The sequence below is a fragment of the Saccopteryx bilineata genome, chromosome 5 (genome assembly GCF_036850765.1).
Source record: "Saccopteryx bilineata isolate mSacBil1 chromosome 5, mSacBil1_pri_phased_curated, whole genome shotgun sequence".
NCBI lineage: Eukaryota > Metazoa > Chordata > Mammalia > Chiroptera > Emballonuridae > Saccopteryx > Saccopteryx bilineata.
Window position 1 is genome coordinate 86,195,542 of NC_089494.1, and position 26,627 is coordinate 86,222,168.

Sequence of the window (26,627 nt, forward strand, 5' to 3'; positions counted from 1 at the left end):
CTGTATGTGCCTTGACCAGGGATCGAACTAGCAACCTCTGTATTTTGAGAGAATGTTCTAACTAAGCGAGCTATCTGGCCAAGACTGAAATGCAGGAAATCATGATCAAGCAAATTTAGTAATACCACTGAGTTTCCTTAGGACAGTTTCACTTCAATTGAGCAAAGAAGGACAAAAAGAAAAAAGAAGAAACTCAAACCCTTATTGACATGAACAACAATATTTGATTGCTGGGCGTTTGGGTGGCGGCTGAGGAGTGTGCAGGGGAATACACAGTGACGGATGGAGACTCGACTGCGGGTTGGTGGACACACAATGCAGTGTACAGGAAAAGAAAAGACAATTTCACTTCCAATTTCATCACCTTGAAACCTTAGCTCCCTCAGCAACAATGAGTGAGAAAATCCAGATGAGGTTCTAGGGCCCTGAAATCTAAGAGGAGAGAAATGGAATGAAGCTAGAATTTCCAGGCCTAGGACGGGGAAACTACCTATCGGGCCCTCAGAGACGAAGCCTTCCCTGACACTCCCCCTCCCACGCAAACCCACATATGCCCAAACTTACTAGATGTGCCTCTAACCGTGATGACAGAGAGGACCACATCCACCCATTGGTTCATTCATCCACCATATATATATCGGGTTTCTATGTATGCCGCACTAGGCACAGATGATGAATGACACACAATTTTTGCCCTGGAGAGGTTCAGCCCAATAGAGAGAATAGACAGATAAATAATTATAACACAAGGTAGTAGCAGCTGGAACATGGGGGTCACAGAAGGAGGGCGAGACTCATTCCATCTGGGTGGGAAAAGTTTTTCTTCCATCAGCAGTTTTCAGGATGTTTTGAACTTAGAATTTTCTGCTTTGGAAGAGAGGAGACATTCAGGGATGGCTGTGCAGCTGGCCCTTTCAGCACAACCTCAGGGGACATAAATCCCACGGTGACACTAGTGAGCACACAGTGTGTCCTGGAAGATGGTTTTAAGATCTGAGACAAGAAAGTACACGTCTGCATGGCTGTGTCCTTTCTACGTGCAGATTTATTCTGTCTTAAGGAGCATTATATACACTACTCAAGGTCTTTATTTCTTATTTTTTTAAATGCTTAGTAGGCTGCTATAAAAAGTTAACTTTGTCATTGTGTTTCCTCCCACAGCTGAAATACAAAGAAGTTTATCAAAGAAATAAGTCCAACTGCACCATTAAACCAGACGCTGTTCATATCAAAGCAGCCAAGGACGCCTACAAAGTCAACACCAATGTAAGTCCGGAAACTTCCCCAGGCCTAACAGGGAAGTGATCAGCTTCTGCAGGAAACATGATCTCTTTTTCATCTCTTCAGGGGATTGGGCTCTAATGAGTCCAGACCAACCAAGAGTTAGTCCCTAAGACCATGCACAATGACGCTGAAATCTACAAGCTGCCTTTGGTTCTCACAAAGGACGGTGGGGAAGAGCAGGCTGGCCTAGCCCCTGCTACAGACACCACATCAACTCAGCCCTTGTGCACAGTGGCGGAGAAATAGGAGGCTTAATTCTGAATGAAAGCTGCATGTTGGAAAGTGTCTCGGCATCTTTCATCCCTCCCACCCTCTGTGTTCTTTTCCTGCCCCAAACCTTAGAGCCTACTTCTTATGAGAAAAAAAAAATTGCTTTAGTCATTTGTTCCTGTCAGGAGCTGGCCTAGACCTTCTTTCTGCTCAGAACTACTTGGGCTGACTCATTTCTTTGTGATAGGACATCTTAAAGCCTCAACCACAGGAATATTTTTGTGTATTTAGACGAGTATTAGTTTTTTAAAGCATATATCAATGGTGTTATAATGCAACTGTTATAACCCAACTAGTGCACACAAGTGTCAGAGAGAACATATGTCTGTGAGGGCCAGCAAACTGAAATGCCTGTAGGGCTGGCAGGTGACTTACAGGTGTCCTGAGGCTGGACTAGGGATGAGTAGCAGGACAGATGTGAGAAAAGGCAAGTGCAGTAAAACGTAGAGTGCAGGTGGTGGGTGTTCTCTGTAACATTCTTGCAACTCTGTTGAATGTCCAAAAAATTTCACAGTAATATGGGAAAAAACTCACCAAATAGTATCCATAGATGCATATACATTTTGTGTGCAAATTAAACTTTGACATAAAGAGAGAGAAAGAATGAGGAAGAGAATGTGCCTGACAGAGAGGACACCTCCCAAGCATGCTCAAATTAAACCACAGACACTCAGATGCGGCTGGAGGCAGCCAGCTCTCCAGCTCAGGGGGGTCTAGCAGTGCACAAGCACCCTAAGGCCAGATGGCCCGGGTCAGACTCCCAGGTTCACGTTTTCTAGTGGACATACCCCCAGCAGGTTATGTTCATTTCCTGCAGTTACACAGATTGAATAAGTTAGTCTTTATAAAGTACTTAGAAAAGTGCCTGGGCACTGGCCAGTTGGCTCAGCGGTAGAGTGTCGGCCTGGCATGAGGGGGACCTGGGTTCGATTCCCGGCCAGGGCACATAGGAGAAGCGCCCATTTGCTTCTCCACCCCCCTCTCCTTCCTCTCTGTCTCTCTCTTCCCCTCCTGCAGCCAAGGCTCCATTGGAGCAAAGATGGCCCGGGCACTGGGGATGGCTCCTTGGCCTCTGCCCCAGGCGCTAGAGTAGCTCTGGTCATGGCAGAGCAACACCCCGGAGGGGCAGAGCATCGCCCCCTGGTGGGCAGAGCATCGCCCCTGGTGGGCGTGCCGGGTGGATCCCGGTCGGGAGCATGCGGGAGTCTGTCTGACTGTCTCTCCCCGTTTCCAGCTTCAGAAAAGAAAAAAAAAAAAAGAAAAAAGAAAAGTGCCTGGTACAAAATAATTTACTATTTATGTTTAATATTTCTTTAATTAAGGCTGAATTTAGTTAGAAATGAGAAGTTCTCAAGTACTCTGAAAATGATTAAGCTACACTGGCAGAGTAAGAAAGATTATAGTCATTTCACCCATAGGCCCTTAAAATTTGTAGCCCCTATTTTCAGACCACAGAGTCCCACAAGATGACCTCTTGAGTGGCTGAGTAGCTGCATAGATTGTAGAGGAGTGTTCATCGGGGCTCTCTCTTGCATGAAGAACTGGTTTGTTGTATGTTGAAATGCAAGACGAGTCCTTCTGTGCCACACGCATGGTTAGGAGTTCAGCCCACTGACTGACATGGCTTGTTTTCCTCTTGTTAAAAACAGCTGGACTACAAGAAGCTGTATGAAGCCAACAAAGCCCACTGGAAGTGGACCCCTGACCGACCGGACTTCATCCAGGCCGCCAAGTCATCCCTGCAGCAAAGTGATGTGAGATAGGAGAGACATGGCTGAGACAGAAAATTAATTATCAGTCATAATAGGCACTGCCGTGGGTGTTAGCCTGAGCTGATTAGAGATCCAAGAAGGGCAGGCGGGTGGTGGGGAGCAGAAGGCAAGCTCAGGAAGCAGCCCCGGCCACAGAGCCTGGTTTCCCTGTCTGGGCCCAGACACGAGTGGTTCAGAGTCCTGAGCGAGGCTGGGAGGGGCTTGAGGCAGGCAGGCTGGGGGGCTGGGAGGGGCTTGAGGCAGGCAGGCTGGGGGGGCTTGAGGCAGGCAGGCTGGGGGGCTGGGAGGGGCTTGAGGCAGGCAGGCTGGGGGGGCTTGAGGCAGGCAGGCTGGGGGGGGCTTGAGGCAGGCAGGCTGGGGGGGGGCTTGAGGCAGGCAGGCTGGGGGGGGTGGCTTGGTCTTTGTCTGGGGCTGGAAAGGAGGAGCTCAGCACGAAGTGAGGGGCCAGGAAACCCCTGCTCCCATCCTGGTAGCAAATCTTCGTTATGAGGAGGATGGTGTAGGGATTTAACCAAATTCTGGCTTTCCCATCTTCCTCTTTTTCCTTCCGTGACAGTATGAATACAAGCTGGATCGAGAGTTCCTCAAGGGCTGCAAGCTTTCCGTCACTGATGACAAAGACATGGTGCTGGCGCTGAGGAACTCCTTGATAGAGAGTGAGGTAAGTGTCCAGTCCCGCCCAGCATGCCGGACCTCCATCGGGCAGGGGCTGTCTGCTGCCCCCCCCAGGGACACCCAGAGGAGGACCGAGGACTGCTGCCGCGGGAGCTCGGGGGTGGGTCCTGAGGCACAGCCTGCCCCCAGTGAGCGCCAGGGACATGGCAGCGGGGCAGCAGCATGGGGAAGCTCCTAAATCCAGGTGACCGTTCTTGCACCATGAGATCATTCACACAGCAAGAATTGGGAATCTGAAGGCCCCGCTGAATTCTATAAGGAAACTAATTCATATTTGTAGGATTCTGTCTCTCCTATGCTGCAGTTTCCTCATCTGGAAAGGAGAACTAGTAACGCCTCCCAGGCTTTGGGGGAGGTCACATGACTTACTTGAAAGTGCTTTGAACTAGACTCTATGTATAAAGACTCATCGCGACACCCATTCTGATCGACATTAAAACCTCAACAACTTGCAAGAGATAAAGAAAATTGTTACTATTTCCCAAGATTCCCAAACATCAACTATTTTATTGAGTTTAGTGTTCCTCCTCTGTCGACCATGCTGTTTTCCCAGCTCTATCTAGTGACTTAATAAAAATATGCAGAGCTGCTAAAATTATGTTTTTTTCACCCCTGCAGCTGAAATACAAAGAGAAGCATGTCAAGGAGAGAGGAAGCTGCCATGCTGTCCCCGACACCCCTCAGATCCTCCTGGCCAAGACCGTCAGCAGACTGGTGTCCGAGGTAACCGTCCAGCTGCCACATGCTCCGCTTCTACCTCAGGCTAACGCCCAGCCAGACTCTAACCGGCTTTCTGTGGGTTCCCTCAGAACAAGTACAAGGACTACGTGAAGAAGCACTTGGCCCAGGGCTCGTACACCACACTGCCCGAGACCCCGAACACTATCCGCGTCAAGGAAGTGACCCAGCATGTCAGTGATGTGAGTGACCAGCCCCGGACACTGGGCAGCCGGGGGGCCACTTCATCTGAGAATGCAGCCAAAGGCTGCCATGTTGCTTACAAACACTCTCCTTTATGTGACTTCACTCTTGCCATCAGTACCTGTCTGTGAAATTTAAACTCTGGTTTCAAGGGCAACTCATTATTTAGCTTTCAAACTATGGCAACTGTGGCAGATGTGGGTTTTGCCACACATGTTATCTGGCAATATCAGAAGTAAAATCACCTCATTGTATCTCGGTAGTCTCTGCCTACTATGAATTAATCAATAATACTTTAATAATCACAGTATCATATTTTATTCCATGTATTTTAAGAAGGTAGAAGTGGTGCATGGGAGAGTGTAGCTTCCTTGTGGTCATTTCTCCAAAGATTGGTGTGTGGGTCAAGTTTAAGTTGCAGGACAGAAACAATAGAGAAAAACTAGAATGTGGATCAGAGACCCAAGTTTCGGAAGGACCCAAGATGGGGAGCTGTGGGTTGTCCTGGAGATCTTCTCAAAGCACTCAAGTAAATCAGTTCTCTTCCCTTTGCTCACATATGTAATTCTGGATCTTTTTAGACAAATTACAAAAAGAAGTTTGTCAAGGAGAAAGGAAAATCCAACTACTCCATCATGCTGGAGCCCCCAGACGTGAAACATGCTATGGACGTGGCCAAGAAGCAGAGTGATGTGAGTTCTTCCTCTCCACACCCTCGGGGCCACTGAGCCTGTGGGCTTCAAACTGGTGCATGCTGGTTCCAGTCAGCATAGTTTTTGTATCTTCTAGTTTAATAGATATGGCGGTGGCATTAATTTGGTTTTAATAGAAAGGTTCCTTGTACTTAAGGAGGACTTTGGAAAAATAGCACATCTCTCAAAGGAATAAACATTTTGTTTTCCCAATGTCAAGGTCGCATACAGAAAAGATGCCAAGGAAAACCTGCATTACACCACTGTGGCTGATCGGCCGGACATCAAGAAGGCCACGCAGGCAGCCAAACAGGCCAGCGAGGTAAAGATGTGGTTAAAATGTACCTGGTCCCCCGTGGTCACTGCCATCAAGTAGTAACTGGCACCTGGCATCTAGAATGCATTGCCCATTCTGGTTCTCTCTGATGCAGGTGGAGTACAGAGCCAAGCACCGGAAGGAGGGCAGCCATGGGCTAAGCATGCTTGGTCGCCCAGACATTGAAATGGCCAAGAAGGCAGCCAAGTTGAGCAGCCAGGTAATGCAGATGGGCAAGAAGCAGATCTAATGTGAGGAAATTTTTTTAAAACCTTTCAGGAAGAAGTGATTCTCAAAAGGGAAATGCAATATTAGCACCCAAAGAGGTCCTGGGTCTTGGATAAGCACTACAGAGTTTTGAAATGTTGTACCATAAGAAGTGTGCCATAAGACCTTCTTTTTTGTTTCCAGTTAACATCTAGTCTTTCTGTTCCTTCACTTTTCCATTTATGGGTATGTGTCTAGGTGTTTAAACGCTTAACCACACTTCACATGACAAGAACATCAGCTCATTCGGAACCTCCCTCCAGGCATTGAGAGTTATGTCCCAAAGGCTTGATTCATACCTAACTCACCTGTGGGATCTTGTCAACATGCAAGAGTCATAAAATTCTGACTTCTAGAATCCAACCAGATGCAATAACCTTTATTCTTTTATTTAACGTACATATGTTAAATGCCTGGGTTAGGAACTAGGATGAGTAAATGTCCTCAGACTATATATCCATGGATAAATAAGTTTAATGGGGGCGGTGAGTGTTTGATCAAGGTATGCACAGGGTGCGGAGGGGAGTGCTTCATTCTAGCAGGTTTTATACTGTTGAGAAGATGGACTCAGAAATGTGTTGCCCAAACCTGATTGCCACCTCACCTAATTTCCCTTGGTAAGCCAGTTACCTAGGACACCCCTGAGTGGTGACAGGTTTTCAGACGTTAGCTCAGAGACCCCATGGTCTACCACCAGCTCTTTCAGAGAGCAAGCTTTAGTCCTATGGGACTTGAGCTCAAGAATATTTTATTTCTTCTCCAATTTAGAGGTCCTACCTTCTTCTTCACTGTCTGTTCTCTCAAGTGTTTGTTTAAAGAAATAGGCTTGGGATACATTAGGCTGTTGTATGTATCACTTTCAGGAATAGCACACGTGGGATTCCAATCTTTTAGAGGATAAAGAAGTAATATCAAGTGACAAATCAAGTCACAGTTATGAAGACACAAAAGGTTTAGATGAGTGATGACAAGCAGATAAGATTTTTTGAAGTTTTTTCCTTTAACACTCTTATGCAATGTTTTTACTATAAATTTATGGAGTTGTATAAGCATTTGAGACCAAGATATGAAATCACCAACAAAAAACAGTGTCATCTCTAAGAGTAATGAAATATAACAAGAATTTTTAATGTAAAAAAAATGGTAATGTGTTCAAATGCCCAAGGTCATACCATTATCAAGTGAAAAACTAAGAAATGACTTTGATGTTGAAATTTTGAAGACTTTGCTGTTTTTAAAAATCAAAAGGCTCATATTTCTAACTCTAAGCCAATGCTCTGATGTGGAAAGGGAGACCCAACCAGATGCTTTCACAAGCTCATCTTCCTGGGTTTGTTCCTGGGTGAGGCTCGCCTCGGGACTTGGAGCCCCCTGGTGCAGCCCTGGCCCAGGTTGGGCGACACTCACCTGGGGCCTCCCCCTTCTCACTCTGCTGTCTTGCTGGCACTCTAGGCAGAATACTTCAAAGGCCAAAGGAGAGGACACGGGCACGGCGCCGCATCTTATGACACCCCTATGATGAGGCATCTTAAGAAAATTAATGCACTCATCAGCGATGTAAGACCGGCACCAGCAAGCCGAGATCTCTGTCTTTCTCTTTTTCTTGTCGACTTTCCTAGCCTTGGTCAGGGGACTGACCAAGTGGCACTCTTTTCTGTTGATTTTGTGTTGGAATGTGTAGAATGCTGTGGAGACTTGTCAAAGAATATACTTTTGTACACACCCATCTTTTCTTGCATGAAGCTTTCCCTCGGGAATCTATCACTTGCAATAGGAAGATAGACTAGACTTGAACATGGCCTCCCAATGTATTCTGGGTTGCTGACAAAGATCAAATTGAAAGATGAAATGAAAACAAATGAAGAATCTGACCTTCAACCCCACAAAGAAAACCTCTGCCGATGGCCGCTGTTGATTTAAGACCGGTACTTAGTACAGTCTCTCAGTTGGGGCATACTGTGAACCAACAGAATAGGCTACTTAAGTGTTTTACTCACGGTTCTTTTACCCTCTGTTTTACAGTCTTAACCGCAAGAATATGTCTAATTCATGGGTTTGTTCTTCTGTCTTCAGAAGTACCAATTTGATGATAAGGAGCTGAACAGTTAGATGTTAGACCTTTAAGTGTAAACGCTGAAAGAATAACTACTTTAAAATCACTTCCTGTTCTACATCCATACAAGCCAGTGTCTGAGCGTGATGGGATTATAAACACTGGCACACAGCATTGCATGGTGCCTCTCAGGCTTCCATGATTAACAGAAAAAGAAGGCTTTCCCATTCCATAGTGTACGTGTGTATAGTTGTACTATACTCACTACCTAGTCCATTGCCAGGAATTTACTATACCTTCTGCCTAGGCCAAGAATTCCTGGAATCCTGAATCTGATGTGTGTCCATATCTTTCAAAATGTAGTGAGTAGTTCTTAAGAAGATCCAGTCAAAAAGGAAGCCTTTCTGTACTGAACACGTTTGTATTAGTAGTTCGATAGGCTGCATTTGCTGGAAGGCCTTTCTGTGAAACAGGGAGGCATAGATATATCTAATTTAAAAGTTGAAAATTCAAGTTTACTGGAAATTAACAGAAGAAAAAGATACTGAAGTGAGAGACCAATCAGTTTGCTGCTCTTCAAGTATGTATTTCTTCGGAAACAAGTTATTTTCTTAAAGACAGAGGAATTTAACGTACTTTAAATGAAGTGGATTTTATTCTCGCCCCAGCTGGGCCTTTGCAGCTTCTCTTCCTCAGCCTGAGTCTGGACACCTAGTTTACTTTGCCTGTGTGTGTTCCACAGCTCTTGCGGTCAACCCTAGTCTTTCAGGTTCTTACGTCCCATAGAAAGTGTCCTTTTGGCCACAACACCAGCTCCCCACCTCTGACTTTCTTTTTCATTTCTTTACCTTGAGGATGGGTTTTTTTCCAGAGAGGAGCCATTGCAGCATTTTACATTCTCTTTTCCTTCCATGGCGTGTTTCCGCCTCTTCCTGGGTGTCTGTCGCAGTGTGCTTGCATCACACAGTCCTGTTTTGCATGCTATTGTTTTCTATGCATTTCCATTGTCGGTTTATTCAAAATGAGTGAGTCTTAACCTTGCGAATGCGTTTTCTCCAAGGTGGCAGATTTCGTTGTTCTTAGCACTGAGTGGTCTCATTTTGTGTCTGTTCTGCGGACACTGTGAGCTTGGGGGGAAGTACTGTGAAGTGATCACGCATGAGGGTGCTGACTTTTAATGTCTACAGAGTGAAGTGTCCGGGGGCCTGGATTCTGCTGAGCTCACTTTGAATGAGCGAGGTTTCCATCTTGCCACTCACAGAAATTCTAGATTTCTCAAAGAGCCAAATATTGTCCTTTTCACTGACTAACATCTAGAGCAGGGATCTCAAACTCGCGGCCCGCGGCGAGTTTGAGACCCCTGATCTAGAGATATATTGTTTTCATTCTTAGAGTGAATAACTAGGGAGAGTTTTATCTGGACTTAATCTTAGAATACTCTTAACAAAGACATTAGTCTTTTTATTCAGTAAGGAAAGGTTTCTGTCAGTTTCAGTTCATACAGGAGGAAATACGGTAAATGATATAGCCAAATATTATTTTAAAATAACAATAAATTCTCCTAATTTAACAGATGCCTAGCATCTCACCCTTCTTGATGATAGACAAACCCTCTTGGAACCCCTTGCAATAAATTTAAAACAGTTTCAGTTTTTTCAGTTAGGAGGGCCAAGGTGTTCCAAACCAAATACATCAGATCGCCTCTCTGAATTGAGCCTAATGTGTTTTCCACTTATTTTTGTTTTGTATTAAAAAGAGGTGATCATAACTCTGAATAATATAAAAATGAACAAGTCAAATACTATATCATTAGATCTTATTGTTGATTGACTGTTGTCCCAACCTAATTACTAATAATGCCCCTCTTACTGTTAAAAGCATCCTAGTTTAGATAAATTACATGATCACTTTATGTATAGCATATATTCTTTTATATTTGTATTTCCTCCATTACTCAGTTCTCAAATTAATGTGTGTTCAGGAATAATTTTGATTTTTCCATTTGCTGTCAGGTTAAATACCGAGAAAATTTTGACAAAGAGAAGGGCAAGACACCAAAATACAATCCAAAAGACAGCCAGCTGTACAAAGTCATGAAAGATGCTAATAATCTCGCAAGTGAGGTAAGATGTTTCAAATTGTGGTAAAATATATAACATGAAGTTTGTCCTGTTAACTATCAATATTTTAAGTGCACAATTCAGTGATATTACTTACACTCATAGTTTGGCCCAACCACCATCATAATTTCCAAGACTGTTTTTAAAGCCCCAAATAGAAACTCTATATTAAGCAAATAACTCCCCATTCCCCCTGCAACCAAACCCTGGTGATCTCTGATCTATTCTGCATCCCTGTGAATTTACTTACTAGAGATTTCATCTCAGTAGAATCACACAATATTTGTTTGTTTGTTTTTTGTCTGGCTGATTTCACCTCATATAATGTTTTCAAGCTTTATCCATATTGTAATATGTATCAGAACTTCATTCTTCTTTATGACTAAATAATATTCCATGGTATGTATAAACATTTTGTTTATTCCTTCATCTGTTGATGAATTTTATTGATTCCACTACGTGAATAGGAATGGTTTTTCATTACCATTCCAGCATTTGTTTCAGGATGTCTTACTATGGTTTCCATCTGTGCTCTTTACCTTTTCCTATTTATGTGATTGATATCCTTTTTCCGATTAACATACAGGTGAAATATAAGGCTGACCTGAAGAAACTTCACAAGCCTGTGACTGACATGAAGGAATCTCTGATAATGAACCATGTCCTCAATACAAGCCAACTGGCCAGCTCCGTAAGCTGTCATTTGCTCCAGAAACAGCTTGGTTCACCCATTTGCAACTAAATTCCTCCTCTGAGCTCACACACTTCTCCTCCCCTGCTACTGACACTAGCCTGATTAGCAAGCTCCTCTCTTGTTTGACTGCATTCTTCCAAATTGCAACACTAATAATCTACCACTATGCCACTAACTGTAACACCTCTCAGAATATTTTTAAAAATGTTTTTTCTTAGAATACTTAAACTCTTTTTTTCTTCAGTCCCTTTCCTCCTTTAAAGGACTTCTTTCACTTTTAACTGTTCACTCTTAAAAGTGCTCTGAATAAGCCATAGAACCGAAGTGTTTACACCTGTGTTGATTGACAGTGCTGAACGTGAATCGTGGATTGTCATCCTTTAATACTTCTGCTTAACCCCCCTGTTCGTGTTTGCTCATTTTAATTTGGCCCTGATGCGGCTGCTGTGTAAACGTCTAATCTAAAGAGGAACACCGAACAGCTTTGACATCAGTGTGCCTCTCTGCCACCTCCCCCGCCAGTACCAGTACAAGAAGAACTATGAGAAGAGTAAGGGCCACTACCACACCATACCCGACAACCTGGAGCAGCTCCACCTGAAAGAGGCCACAGAACTGCAGAGTTTAGTGAGTCGATCCAGACTGACCTTCCCCCTGACAACCATGCATCTGCAGTGTCGGAAACTTCCGTGGATTCCCCCCAGCATAGTGGTGATAGTTTTAGTAACTACTACTTGAGAAAAGGCCCAAAGGAAAAAGGGGTTTTGAATTTAATAACATTTTGAAACAAATTTTTATGTTATAAGCATAACAGTATCAACATGTATTGGAGAAACAGTGTATACACAGGCCGTGTGTGTGAATCTGTGTGAGTCAGGTTACTGACTGGGACCAGAAGCATCAAGTTATGTTACCTGGGAGAAACCCCCATATAGGAACCCTGCTGTGCCCCCCCCAGCCTGCACCGCAGGGTAGGAAACAGTGGATGATAGGGAGGCCTAGGGAGATTTTAATCGGAGAAGATTTTAATATGATCAGTTGTCCCACTGAAGTAGTCTCTGGCTATTTTAGAAATTGCACATTTTGTAAAACAATTAAGATTATCGGAGGAAAGAACTCAGAGAAAGTGCTGCTGTCACATAACCACCTGTGTTACAAATTCAGCATTGTTAAGGTCCTCTGTTGGGCATTAACCAAGAGCCACTAAGATACTCGAAATGTCCCGTTATGGTCTATAAGGCGGCCCATGCCCCCAGGCCTCTGTATTAAAGTATTGTTACAAGAAAAAGAGCTTATACTGAACTGAGAGCCTCGCCACCAAGATGCTGCACAGCCAAAGACCTCTGCCTTTCATCCCATGAGGATGAGGGGAGTGTGTTTGTAAAAGAGTGTTGGGCGTTTTAGATAATGTCAGGCTTATTTGTAAGTCAGTCAATATGTTAACTAGTTTTCATTTTTATAACAATTTATGTGGTTGCATTAAATATGTGACCCAGATAGAGTTATTAACCTATAAAGTGGCATACATTATCTATTCATTCAAGACCCCAGGTGTCTGATAATAATTGTTCTTTTGAAAGAAAAACTGGAGATTTTTTAAATCGGAAGTATTGACTACTGCCATGGTTAAAATGTTCACCCCTACACATGACAAAGCTTGGGCAAGGTGACCTGTGCGGTTGTTTCTGGGCAGTTCCTCCCTCAGCAGTTCACTCTGCTGATCCTTCTGCAGAGATTCATTTGTCTCTCTGCATTGAGCACACGTCCTGATTCTGCCTCGCAGACAGATTCTGCCTCCCCCCAAGCAGCAACAAAAAGGTTCTGGATCCGTTTCAAGTGGCAGAGATGCCACCCAATTGGACATATTATATCAGTGGAAATATACTATCCTTAAACTAGTATCTGTCTACAAATTGACCTAAGGAGAGAGATCTCTAATAAGGCTTTTCATCACTAGGTGAAATACAAAGAAAAGTATGAAAAGGAACGAGGAAAGCCCATGTTGGACTTTGAAACACCAACGTACATCACTGCCAAAGAGTCTCAGCAGATGCAAAGCGGGGTAAGTCCTACAAAAGCACTGCACAGCAAACACACCATCCACCTGATGAAAACAAGCTCTGCCCACAAGTGTACCCAGCTTTGTGTTATCTGAAACCAGTAGATGATGGGATTTTTAATATGTGATCACTGAAATCTTTTCCATCTCAAAAACCTATGATTCAGTGATTAAAAATGTTCTGAATGGTATAATTGACCAGATATGTTTTATTTCAACTATCACTTTTATAGAATTAGAACATAACAAACTATTCCTTACACTAAAAGAAATTATATTGGGTATATATATATTTTTTAATGAATGAAATGTTTCCTCTGAATAGACTTACCATCAGTTTTGGATTGCTCTTTTCTTGATATGTAGCCCCAAGCCGAAGAAAAGGAGATCAGTGATCAATATGCTTCTCAAGCCCTGATGGGATACCTCCTTTGGTTAGAGTGTTGTACCGAAGTACAGAGGTTGCCAGTTTGATCCCCAGTCAGGGCACATATAGGAACAGATTGATGTTTCTGTTTCTCTTTCTCTGTCTCTAAAATCAGTGAATAAATTAAAAAAAAAAAAAGATGTTTATCAAAACATCCAAAATCAAGGTGACATAATGCCTATTTTAGAGATGTAAGCAGAAGCATCTAAAAATAATTTTGTCCACATACTCTAGTTAATGATTAAAAATAATTATAGGTCATGATTATTAAAAAAAAAGCCATGTTTCTATTTGATGTCCTCAGGCTCTCCTTCCTCTGCATTGTTTTATTTTTTTTCCTTTGAATCACTTACTTCTAACTCAGAAGTAAAACCTTTTATTGCCTTAAAAAAAAATGTCATCAGGCCTGACCAGGCAGTGGCGCAGTGGATAGAGCATCAGACTGGGATGTGGAGGACCCAGGTTTGAAACCCCAAGGTCGCCAGCTTGAGCACGGGCTCATTTGGTTTGAGCAAGGCTCACCAGCTTGAGCCCAAGGTCGCTGGCTCGAACAAGGGGGAGGGTCCCTCGCTCTGCTGTAGCCCTCTGGTCAAGGCACATATGAGAAAGCAATCAATGAACAACTAAGATGCTGCAATGAAGAATTGATGCTTCTCATCTCTCTCCCTTCCTGTCTGTCCCTCTCTTTCTGTCTCTGTCTCTGTCACATAAAAAAGAAAAGAAAAATGTCATCAAGAGAGATGACAGTGACTTCAAAGTATGGATGGCACACATGTCCTTCCTTCTGCTCTTGTGAAGGGCCAGCCCCAGTCACAGCATTGAATACAGGGCTATTTGCTCCAAACAAAGAATTTCCATCTGACATGTTTCAAATGGGTGACCATTAGCAGAACTATGATCAAATTAACACACCAACATTGAAAGAAAATGTACTATTTTGCCTTCCTAAGATTAAGAAATAAATTATAATAAAGGTTCTTTTCTTAACTTGTCTTTCCTTCCTACTCACATTAGAAAGAATATAGAAAAGAGTATGAAGAGTCCATCAAAGGCAGAAACCTGACTGGCCTGGAGGTCACGCCAGCTTTATTACATGTCAAATATGCAACCAAAATAGCCAGCGAGGTAGTGCCCAGTCGGTCTTTTCTTTCCCTCTCGATTCAATTAACTGCACCATTGTCACTTATCAATACGTTCCTTCTACCATGTTTTACCACCACCTAATTTTGCGTGTTTCAAGTTGGGTTCACATTTGGTACTACCACCTAATCTATTACCCATGTTAATTCTTCTAATTTTTTAATTGACTAGCTAACAAAATGTGTTTACCTTACCATTCCATTAAATTCTAGTTTTTTATTGAATATTTAATATTAAATGATAAAGCTTATATCTTGCTTTTGTTTGATATCTTTATTTACTAAACTGCAGCAGTTTAAAATTGAAAGGGTTTGTTATCTTGTGGGAGATTTTTGGCTCTTTACCTGAGAGGAACAATCCAGGCTTTCTGGTGATTATTGCTGCTTTTATTTTGTGATATAGAAAGAGTACAGGAAAGATCTAGAGGAAAGCATCCGTGGGAAGGGTCTCAATGAAATGGAAGATACTCCTGATATGTTAAGAGCAAAGAACGCCACTCAAATCCTGAATGAGGTGAGTCCACAGACAACTGCATGTGCATAATTCACAGAGCATCTTCTCCTTCCCAGCCAAGTCCCCCCTTCACACACACACATACACATGCACAAAGAAATAAAAAGTGTTTGAATTTCATATTCTGTATCCAACATGAACTAAAATATACTTTAACATATCAACTAAAATATATCTTAATTAATAATGAATTGCCTGACCTGTGGTGGTGCAGTGGATAAAGCGTCAACCTGGAAATGCTGAGGTTGCTGGTTCAAAACCCTGGGCTTGCCCCGTCAAGGCACATATGGGAGTTGATACTTCCTGCTTCTCCCCCACTCCCTCCCCCCATCTAAAATGAATAAATAAATAAACAACAACAAAAAAAATGAATGGATATTATAACAGCCTGTGTCTGTAGTGCTTATCACTATCATAACCTGTTATTTATCTACTATTATTTGACTTAAACTTGACTCATTTGGTGTGCTCATTTAAATAAAAATGCCCACACAGGAGTGGTGTGCACCTAAGTTTAATCCTAGTTGTGTACCAAACCAGATTTAAAATTTGCTTTATACTTTAATTTTCTAACTAGAGGATGCTAGAGTGTTCAAAAGGAGGCCTTAATACAGGCTGCGGCAGTCGCCTGTCACAGGGAAGGGCGGACACTAGCCACCAAGGAGCATGTGGTGTGGACGTGTGTTTGCTCTGTACATCTATCATCTAATCGTGGAAGTGGGGTAACTTCTTCTTTTTTTTTTAATGCTACTCTAGAAAGAATATAAGAAAGACCTGGAAGTGGAAGTCAAAGGAAAAGGCCTGAACGCCATGGCCAATGAAACTCCTGACTTCATGAGGGCCAAGAATGCCACTGACATCGCCAGTCAGGTCGGTGTTCCTGCTCATGTCAATCTTCCCCCCCTCCACAAGGAGTAGCTGTGCTTACAAGGGCACAGATTCCCTTCCATTATCTTATTTGTTGGTCAATAACAATCAAGTGCATGTAGTATCATTCTTAAATATCTGCCTGGTGAGTCCATTCTAATAAAGGATTTAAGGACTCTCTGCCAGGCCTACTTATCCCTGCCGTTTCAAGTCTACCGCCATAGGAGACATTCAAAGCAAAGGCTAGAAGTTGGTGAAGCAAATAGCAGCTTGGAAAGGGGGTAGACTGACATCCAGGCCTTGTTTCTTAATCAATACACTCCCTATTATCACGAAGAATTTCTTGCTTAGAATATTTTGAGAGTTCTTTCTATCTCTCCTTTCAAGGCCTAAATTTAAAACACAGTTTTTAGGCATACACATTGTCTCACAGTGATTGGTATGGGTCTTTTTCTTACTTGTCTTGCTTCTAGCTCTTATGTATATAAACAATCCATGTCTCACTATTTACTGATTACCTTTCTCATTTTCCGTTACCCCTTCCCTTCCCCCTCACTCCTTTCTCTCCTGTTTTCATGCCTAACTAGTCTTTCACCAACTAGAATTCAATCATTCTTTCTGAATTTCACTCTTTATAAATATAATAAGAAAAATGTCTGTTGAATGTCAAATGAATAAATTTTTTTGAAAAATAAATATTGAGCCTGACTAGGCGGTGACACAATGGATAGAGCATCGACCTGGGATGCAGATGACCCAGGTTCCAAACCTGAGGTCGCTGGCTTGAGTAGGGGCTCACCAACTTGAGCATGGGGTCACTGGCTTGAGTGTAAGATCATAGACATGACCACACGGTCACTGGCTTAAGCTCAAAGGTCGCTGGCTTGAAGCCCAAGTTTATTTACTTGAGCCGAAGGTCACTAGCTTGAGCAAGGGGACACTGGCTTGGCTGTAGCCCCCCAGTAAGGCACATATGAGAAAGCAATCAATGAACAACTAAGGTGCCGCAATGAAAAATTGTTGCTTCTCATCTCTCTCCCTTCCTGTTTGTCTGTCACTATCTGTCCCTCTCTCTGTCTCTCTTGCAAAAAAAAAAGAAAGAAAGAAAAAAGAAATAGTGACTACTTCTTAATCAAACTAAACTAAAAATTATGTGCATATTGTAAATATTTACCCAATCGTTGGCTGTTCTTTTGCAGATTAAGTATAAGCAATCAGCAGAAATGGAAAAAGCCAATTTCACTTCTGTGGTTGATACTCCAGAGATCATTCATGCCCAGCAAGTCAAGAACCTTTCAAGCCAGGTAAGGATATTCATCAGAATATCACACATAGGCCTGGCCGGTTGGCTCAGTGGTAGAGTATCAGCCTAGCATATGGATGTCCCAGGTTCAATTCCCAGTCATGATGCACAGAAGAAGCACCAATCTTGTTCTCCACCCCTCCCCTTCTCCTTTCTCTCTCTTTATCTCTCTCTCTTCCCCTCCCACAACCATGGCCCATTTGGAGCAAGCTGGCTCTGGGCTCTGGGTATGGCTCCATGGCTTTGCCTCAGGCACTAAAATAGCTCATTTGCTGAGCAATGGAGCGACAGCCCCAGATGGGCAGAGCATCACCCAGTAGGGGGCTTACCAGCTGGATCTCGGTCAGGGTGCATGTGGGAGTCTGTCTTTCTGCTTCCCTGCTTCTCACTTAAGAGAGAGAAAAAAAGAATACGACACATTGACCCAATCATAAAGAACGAAGTCTTTCAACCTGACCAGTGGTGGTGCAGAGGGTAGATCATCAAATTGGGACGCTGATGTCCCAGGTTAGAAACCCCAAGGCCGCTCGTCCAGCTTGAACATGGGATCATAAACATGATCCCATGATCGCTAACCTGAGCCCAAAGGTTGCTGGTTTGAAGCCCAGAATCGCTGGCTTGAGCTCAGGGTCACTGGCTGGAGCAAGAAATCAATGGCTCAGCTGGAGTCCTCCGCACCCCGCCCTGGTCAAGGCATCGAGCAGAAGTAATCAATGAACAACTAAAGAGATGCAATTGCAAGTTGATGTTTCTCATCTGTCTCCCTGTCTTGCTAAAAACCAAACAAATAAACAAAAAACACAAAATCTTTTCATTAATTCTTAAGGAGGTTCTTTTAAATCAGTTTTGCCCAATTAAAGGGAAGGTATTTATATATAATGCAAGTTTGATTTAAACTTTGAGATTCAAGGTTCAGAATTAAAAATAAATTATATGACAGAATTTTAAGATACTGAAAAACTTTTACATGAAATCCATAATTAATGAATCAGTATCTTAACACGCAAAGTCTTTTATAATGTGGATGTAAAATTTGTGCTCAAATATGGAAGAAACAAAGTAGGGAATTCACATTTGTATTATCAATTTCTTTAACCAGACAGATCATGTCATCACTGCTAACCACACAGTCTAGCCCCAGTTCCTCCCATGGTGGATAACTCTCTCTCATCCTACAAATAGAGAAGTGAAGAAATGTAAGATGTCCTTCATACACCAGGATGCACCCTCATCTGTTTTCATCTTCCGTAATATCAGAAGTCTGCACTTTATCTGAGTAGCCCCGAACTAGAATTTTTGCTGTCTTCTGATCAGTGAGTTCTAAGCAGTAGTTACCTGACCTGGCGACATTTTTAAACACCTGGGAATTAGATTTTTCCCAGTTCCACTATAGAATTTTTAGCTAGTAAGTCTGATGTAGGCCCTGGCAATGTTTTATTTATTTGTTTGTTTGTTTTTAACCTTCACAGATGATCTCTTAATGACAATCAGCTTAGAGGATCATAAATTTAAACACTTCCTTAGCAGCATATAATTTTAATCATAAAGTTTAGACATAAAAAATACAGTTACCGCCTGACCTGTGGTGGCACAGTGGATAAAGCGTTAACCTGGAAATGCTGAGGTCACTGGTTCAAAACCCTGGGCTTGTCTGGTCAAGGCACATATGGGAGTTGATGCTTCCTGCTCCTCCTCCCCCTCTTCTCTCTCTCTCTCTCTCTCTCTCTCTCTTTTCTAAGATGAATAAATAAATAAAAATAATAAATAAATAAAATACAGTTACCCCCAGAGAGTGACTTAATTAGGAAGCAAATATATTCAAATAGGAGACTTGAATCTTTTATTTTAGAGGTGGGAGGTGGGAAAGAATTTTATTACCAAATCATATGGGCCCCAAACTACCATGTTGTGCTCATTGGGAGAGACAGGGAGACCAACATTCTGGGGCTACACATGGCTCACCAGCCAAATAACCTCTGCCCTTTGACCTTATTAATCTTTAAGGTAAGCCTCAGCATGGGGATCTTTCCTAGGGAGGGATTAATTCATTTACTGTGCTTCTGTGTGCTTTCCCAGGCCTCTCCTGGCTTCGTCCCCAAAGCCTAAGCGATGGCCAGCCAGGCTACTCCCTCCAGTTCAGAGCAGTGTTCACCTCTGGTCTCTTACCCTCCTGCTTCGGTCCATCTGCCAGTTGAACCATCTGGCTCCATCCAGTCTGCTGTAGGCATCCCTGTCTCCCAACCAGGACCCTCGCTGGCTCTCACCTCCCTCTGTGGACAAGCCAATACACCCTCTGCCAGTTTCACCATGACAGTGGGTCCTGTTGGATCCCTAGGCTCGGGTCTTCAGGAAAGAAAGGGCATGGTGCTTACTCACCGAGAGAGCTCTGCTTTATAACTCCCTACCGTCCTTGAGCAGTCAAGAGCAGAAAAGATGTTCCCTCTGCTGAGCGGAAGGGGCTAGGTCCTGTTGGTTCGGAGTCGTGTGATGGTAACCACCCGGATTTTTGCAATCTATTTCCAGAAAAAGTACAAGGAAGATGCAGAGAAGGGCATGTCATATTATGAAACAGTTTTGGACACCCCAGAGATGCAGAGAGTCCGGGAGAACCAAAAGAACTTCAGCCTCGTAAGTTTTCACTGAATCTACAACACAGCCCACTGGTACCCGGGAAGAGGCAGGGCAAGGGGGCTGCCTCCGTGCACCCACACTCGGGGGCCATGGAACAGGCCCCCAAATGTGTGTGCCATTCTTCCAGACTTCCCTCATATTTCAGTACCAAATCAAAACATGAAAGACCCCTCTGTCACTTTGTTGGTGACTTTCTGTCACTGGATATGAACTCTCACCGTTTTTCATTAGTGGCAACATCCGTCTTTTTCAAAAGTTAATTCTAGGTAAGCTGTACATTAAAAAATAATAATAATTTGACATGTTACAAGTTTTAGGGTTTTAAAAAATTTAGCCTCTCCACACCATTCTTATTAAAGAATTTCCCTTTGGCTATCAGACTATGATTATTGTGGCATAGACATTTTTCTTAAACACAGGATTTTAACTTCCTTTACACAATATAAGACGATTAAAAATATATAAAACAATGTTGAAATCTTAACAAGGTGTTTACTCTCTCTTCATAGCTCCAATACCAGAGTGACCTTAAAAACACTAAAGGAAAAATTACAGTTGTTCAAGACACACCAGAAATACTGCGTGTGAAAGAAAATCAAAAGAATTTCAGCTCGGTACATTTACTATTTATTTTCCATTCAATGCTAACCTAATAATTCCATTCTCCTCTTTAAAAATATATAAGCCTCACGTTTATTCAGACAAATAACATTTAACTTCCCCAGTTAATCCTAGCAGTTCTTTGAAATTTCCCGTACTTTGCTCTAAAATCATCATTCCGGAGACCATTTGAATAACAATTTAAATCTGCTAACAAAGTAATTTCTCTTTCTTTAACTTTTTTTTTAAATCCCGCAGCAGTAACATGTGTTGTCTTGCTCCAGGAAAATGGATTTCTTTCTGACATTGTGATTTCTTTTGGTATGCCTCCCCCAAAGTAACTAACTGACTTCGTATTTCTTTAATGAAGTTTTTATTTCGTATGAGCACAGGCTTTTCTAAACCAGTGTTTTCTGGGGTTCCTCATTCTGTGTTAATATGGTGTGATAATCTTAAAAGAAATCTCAAAATGTGGAGAGTGACCGGTCACTGGGCCTGAGTCACTCGGGCTGATCAGAGACACCAGGTATTCGGGCACTTGCCTGAGACGCTCTCTAGTGTCTTTTGTTTCCACAGAGCCATGTTTCCTAGAGTTTCTCCAGGAATCGCTGTGTTTTCCCTTCCTCTGTGTAACACTGTCTTGATTCTGAATATCCAGGTTTTGTACAAAGAGGACCTCTCACCAGGAACAGCGATCGGCAAGACACCTGAGATGATGAGGGTGAAGCAAACGCAGGACCACATCAGCTCGGTAAAGACGCCCCCCGTGGACTCACTCGTCATATTTTCTACCTCCCTTTGACAGCTGACTCTGATGTCTGAGCTGCACTCAAAACCTTTGTCACCCAAAGCAGCTTAAGTTGGTAAAATCGGTTCCTGTGGCTAGGGTCATCTGACAGTGCAGTGCTGTGGTGATTTTCATGAGGTGAGGTTAGATATGGAAAATGGAGAAGCCTGTGTCAGAGCAAACCAGAGCGGGATGGTTGTTAAAGTGGTAAAAAGCAGATTTTATTCAGGACTATTGCAATACAGGGGGAAAGAGCTCTCAGTATGGAACCAGACCTTATTTCAAACACAACAAGGAAAAGTGAGACTTTATAGCTCGGGGAAGGGTCAGTGGATGGAAACTTACTTAGAGGTAACACCATGGGTAAGGAGGCTTGTGGCTGAACCGGCCTAACAGGACTCCTGCTGGAGGCAAGCCAGGTGACCAGGCTTCACCAATGGGATGGGGGTTGGGGACAGAGGAACTTGATCAGATATGGAGGGTGGGAGATTCTGGCTAAACTGACTTATCAGGATTTTTGCTAAACTTGGGTAATGCAGAGATAGATGCTAAAGTCTGAAAGTCAAGGTCCAGTTGGGAAGAAGATTCAGAGGAGCCCAACTAAAGTTTGGTTAAGGAGAGACTCGTTGTCACTTGTAAGAAAATAGAGTATGTTAAGAGGCAAAGAATTTGCCTTCCTAAATCTATCTGTCCTCGTCAAATGAACTGTTAATAAAAACACCCGAGTACAGAGGAAAGAGAAGGGACTACAGCCCAAGTATGGAACCCACCCACCCCCAGCCCACCCCACAGGGAGAAAACAGACCGACCAAGTGTTTGTCCTTGGCATTGTTCTCCTCTGACCTAATATCGGAATGTGGCCCCATTCAAAATAAGTGTAGAGCTTATGCCATTTGTGATTTTAAAAATTGAAGAACTACTAATCAAACACACTGCACATGGTCCCCCTTTTATATCTGCAGGTCAAGTATAAGGAAGCAATTGGACAAGGAACCCCAATCCCCGACCTGCCGGAAGTGAAGCGTGTCAAGGAGACGCAGAAGCACATTAGCTCGGTAGTAGCCCTGATGCTTGCTCCGTGTGTGTGTGTGTGTGTGTGTGTGTGTGTGTGTGGTGTGCGTGCACGCACGCGCGCGCGTGTAGCCAGCCCCATCACAGTCGTTACCCAGCTCCATCTCACCCCTTCTTTCTTTGGCCAAGGGCTCCCCATGCCTTGGGGATGGTGTGAACTCCCACTTGGTCCTGAGAAGAGCACTACAATTTGCAAAAGTAGATTAAGACAGTTCTATTTTCACATGATCAAGGAGCAGAAGGCAGGGGCTTGGCTTCTTGATTAATTACATTTGCAATTTGTAAACTGAAATGTGCCATCAGTAGTAATAAGGTTATTGGGATGATCTCAAGTTAATTAGCCAAAGGCATATACAGGGGTCCCTGGGTTACGACACAGTCAGTTCCTATGACAGTGAAGTAACCCGAACTTTAGTGTAAGTTGAAACACCCTAGACTAAGTCACTTACCTATCCTAACACAGTTGTAAAATCATAATCTAGAACATAAAAACACAACTAAGCCACAGAAAAAGGAAAAGAACATAAATATACTATACTGTACACTATAATGTAGTAAAGAAAAAAAATGACAAAAAATGAATGTTCAAAAAAATTCTGCCTGACCAGGTGGTGGCACAATGAATAGTGTTGGACTGGAATGTGAAGGACTCAGGTTCGAAACCCAGAGGTTACCGGCTTAAGCGTGGGCTCATCCAGCTTGAGGGTGGGCTCACTAGCTCAAGTGTGGGGTTGCTGGCTTAAGCATGAGATCATAGATAGGACCCCATGGTCACTGGCTCAAGCACAAAGGTCACTGGCTTGAAGCCTAGGATCACTGGCTTGAAGCCCAGGTTCACTGGCTTGAGCCCAAGGTTGCTGGATTGAGCAAGGGGTCACTCGCTCTGCTGTAGCCCCTCCCCCATCAAGGCACATATAAGAAAAAAATCATTGAACAACTAAGGTGCCACAATGAAGAACTGATGCTTCTCATCTCCCTTCCTGTCTGTCCCTATCTGTCCATCTCTCTGATTCTTTCCCTGTCTCTGTCAAAAAAAAAAATTCCTTGCCATTATTTCTGTGGTTGGCTTGCACACTGGAAGGGGCATTGCAAGGTGGGAGAGAGTGACCTATTGGGAGGAGGAAACTGGAGAGGCAGGAGAACCAGAAGGTGCTGGAGATACTGGGTCAGGTGAATGAGGATTCCTAAGGAGCGTGCAGGAGATGCTGGAAATGATTCTACCTGTACTACAGGTGTCTCATCTCAAGAAGCAGTTGATGTAGAGGGTACAGGATGTGTTGTAGGCCTTTCCACATTCTTAAAGAATTGTTCCCGGTTAGTCTGGAACTATATAGTTTGAGCACATACTCCATAAGTACGATGCTAATGGTATAAGCTGAAACATTCATATCTCAATTTTTTTAAGGTTTTTGTTTGTCTGTTTGTTTGTTTGTTTGGTATTTTTCGGAAGTGAGAAACAGAGAGGCAGAGAGACAGACTCCCACATGCACCTGACCGGGATCCACCTGGCATGCCCACTAGGGAGTGATGCTCTGCCCAACTGTGGCATTGCTCCGTTGCAACCAGAACCATTCTAGCGCCTAAGGAGGAGGCCATGGAGCTGTCCTCAGCGCCCAGGCCAACTTTGCTCCAGTGGAGCCTTGGCTGCGGGAGAGGAAGAGAGAGATGGAGAGAAAGTAGAGGGGGAAGGGTGGAGAAGCAGATGAGTGCTTCTCCTGTTTGCCCTGGCCAAGAATTGAACCCAGGACTTCCACACACTGGGCTGACACTCTTCCACTGAGCCAACTGGCCAGGGTCAATTTTTTTAAGTCTTTATGGGAGTGAGCGTGGTAAACTCAAAACGTCATATGTCGGGACTGTTAAAACCCAAGGATCACCTGTATATATAAACAGAAAGTAATATAAAATAATTTTTATATATCCTACCTGACCAGGCAGTGGCACAGTGGATAGAGTGTTGGACTGAGATGTAGAAGACACAGGTTCAAAACCCCAAGGTCGCCTGGCTTGAGCACAGGCTCATCCACTTGAGCGAAGGCTCACCTGTTTGAGCGTGGGGTTGCTGGCTTGAACATGGGATCATAGACGTGAACCCATGGTCATTGGCTTAAGCCCAAAGGTTGCTGGCTTGAACAAGGGGTCACTCGGTCTGCTGTAGCCCCTCTTCCCTGTCAAGGCAGATATGAGAAAGCAATCAATGAACAACTAGTGTGCCGCAACGAAGAATTGATGCTTCTCATCTCTCTCCTTCCTGTCTGTCCCTATCTGTCCCTCTCTCTGACTCTGTCACCAAAGTAAATAAATAAATAAGAAGAATTTTTATATATCCATATATTTGTGTGTATGCATGTATGTGTATATCTAAAGACAATCTCCATCATCTGGAAGGCCCTAGGTAGACTTGTGAAGTCTCTGCAACTTTCTCCCTCCCTTTTAAGATCTCTTGCCCTGCACCTTCTGCTCTCTTTTTGTGTGTGTTTAAGGTGCTAGTTGTAATCTACCCACAAAATGTTATGCCTGTTCTCTAACAGGAATTTCATGTGTGCTTCTACACACACACATGCACACACTTTCTCATCCATCAACAGATTCTAAGCAATTGCTGGCTACCAGCAAGAGATTGTATGAAGTTTGAGAAATAGTTTATGGCCAACAAACGGTGAAGACCCTGTTATTCAAGATTCTTTTAGTCCCGGAATACTGGTCTCTCATTTAATTTTCATTAGAAGACATTTCTCTTGCATGTCTTTCCTATTGTTTAGACCTCATTCCCTTTAAACTCCCTTCTTACACTCTGGCTTCCTGGTGGTTCAAGCTTCACTTAGAGTTTTGTGCCAGCTAATCCAAGAAAAGTAGCCTATGGCTCCTTTGTCATTTTATTGCAAGCTCCAGTCCTACCTGATTTTATCATGTTTTTCTGTCCATGGCTAGTCTGCTGCCTTACTGGGTGAAGAAACACAACTTGATACCAAGATAGACTTTTAATGATCTCCAGTAGTCTCCTAGCAAAACAAAGATAGCAACACCAGTTGATCAGTGATTTTAGGAAATTCATCTGTGACACAAATCCCTAGATTTCCCTGTTGCTCCCACCCCAGGGGCTAGTACACCATAGAATCCATCCATTTAAAAAGAGCTCATTCATTCGATTAGGCTGAAAATCTTAACATTCAGAGGGAAGAAGGCTAGAGGTTCAGGAAGTCCCTCACTCTCATGAAAATGTACCATCCACTGATATTGCCCCTAACAAATAGAGACTTACCCCTTTAACAAAACACCAATTTACAGCTTACATGATCCAGCATTCACCAGTAAAAAAAAAAAAAAAGATGCTCTTCTGAAAAACTAAACTGTTTAAGTCCCACATTAAAGGTACCTGCAAACTAAGGGCCAGGTATGCTAGGTATTTTCTAATCTTTCATAGAAAATACAAAACACACACCTGACATCACTGGTTCAAAACCCTGGGCTTGCCTAGGCAAGGCACATATGAGAGTTGATGTTTCCTGCTCCTCCCTCTTCTCTCTCTCTCTCTCTCTAAAACAAATAAAAATTTTAAAATCTTATAAAAATAAAACAAACTCTCAGTAACCTTGAAGGAATACAGTACTGTGTGATTAGAAAAATTTTAAGCAAGCGACCTATTTATTAGGTAAAATAGATTTTTTTGTGGACCTACTATATTAAAGGCACTAATATGAGATGTGACAAAATGGATTTTTCTCATCGTTGAAATTATTACTACCGGTATATAGTGCATTTTATTTTTATTTTTTGCATTTTTCCGAAGCTGGAAACGGGGAGGCAGTCAGACAGACACCCGCATGCGCCTGACTGGGATCCACCTGGCATGCCCACCAGGGGGCGATGCTCTGCCCATCTGGGGCGTTGCTCTGTTGCATCCAGAGCCATCCTAGCACCCGAGGCAGAGGCCACAGAGCCATCCTCAGCACCCGGGCCAACTTTGCTCCAATGGAGCCTCAGCTGCGGGAGAGGAAGAGAGAGACAGAGAGGAAGGAGAGGGGGAGGGATGGAGAAGCAGATGGGTGCTTCTCCTGTGTGCTCTGGCCAGGAATCGAACCCGGGACTCCTGCACGCCAGGCTGACGCTCTACCACTGAGCAACCGACCAGGGCCATAGTGCATTTTAGGAACATGCTATGTGT

General features: G+C 43.3%; 1 protein-coding gene across 27 annotated transcripts in view; it reads left to right on the top strand.

The window, feature by feature from the left end:
- NEB (nebulin) overlaps nucleotides 1-26,627 on the top strand; it is a 210,797-nt gene that overhangs the window by 166,779 nt on the left and 17,391 nt on the right. For all 27 annotated transcript variants that reach the window (XM_066281248.1, XM_066281221.1, XM_066281230.1 and 24 more), the window contains 20 exons: nucleotides 1,162-1,266; nucleotides 3,204-3,308; nucleotides 3,883-3,987; nucleotides 4,620-4,724; nucleotides 4,811-4,921; nucleotides 5,504-5,614; nucleotides 5,835-5,936; nucleotides 6,046-6,150; nucleotides 10,263-10,373; nucleotides 10,957-11,061; nucleotides 11,587-11,691; nucleotides 13,022-13,126; nucleotides 14,565-14,675; nucleotides 15,093-15,203; nucleotides 15,960-16,073; nucleotides 17,270-17,374; nucleotides 19,897-20,001; nucleotides 20,514-20,618; nucleotides 21,263-21,355; nucleotides 22,354-22,446. In XM_066281248.1, coding sequence (XP_066137345.1) covers nucleotides 1,162-1,266; nucleotides 3,204-3,308; nucleotides 3,883-3,987; nucleotides 4,620-4,724; nucleotides 4,811-4,921; nucleotides 5,504-5,614; nucleotides 5,835-5,936; nucleotides 6,046-6,150; nucleotides 10,263-10,373; nucleotides 10,957-11,061; nucleotides 11,587-11,691; nucleotides 13,022-13,126; nucleotides 14,565-14,675; nucleotides 15,093-15,203; nucleotides 15,960-16,073; nucleotides 17,270-17,374; nucleotides 19,897-20,001; nucleotides 20,514-20,618; nucleotides 21,263-21,355; nucleotides 22,354-22,446 — 2,112 coding nt within the window. The remainder of the gene's footprint in view (nucleotides 1-1,161; nucleotides 1,267-3,203; nucleotides 3,309-3,882; nucleotides 3,988-4,619; nucleotides 4,725-4,810; nucleotides 4,922-5,503; nucleotides 5,615-5,834; nucleotides 5,937-6,045; nucleotides 6,151-10,262; nucleotides 10,374-10,956; nucleotides 11,062-11,586; nucleotides 11,692-13,021; nucleotides 13,127-14,564; nucleotides 14,676-15,092; nucleotides 15,204-15,959; nucleotides 16,074-17,269; nucleotides 17,375-19,896; nucleotides 20,002-20,513; nucleotides 20,619-21,262; nucleotides 21,356-22,353; nucleotides 22,447-26,627) is intronic.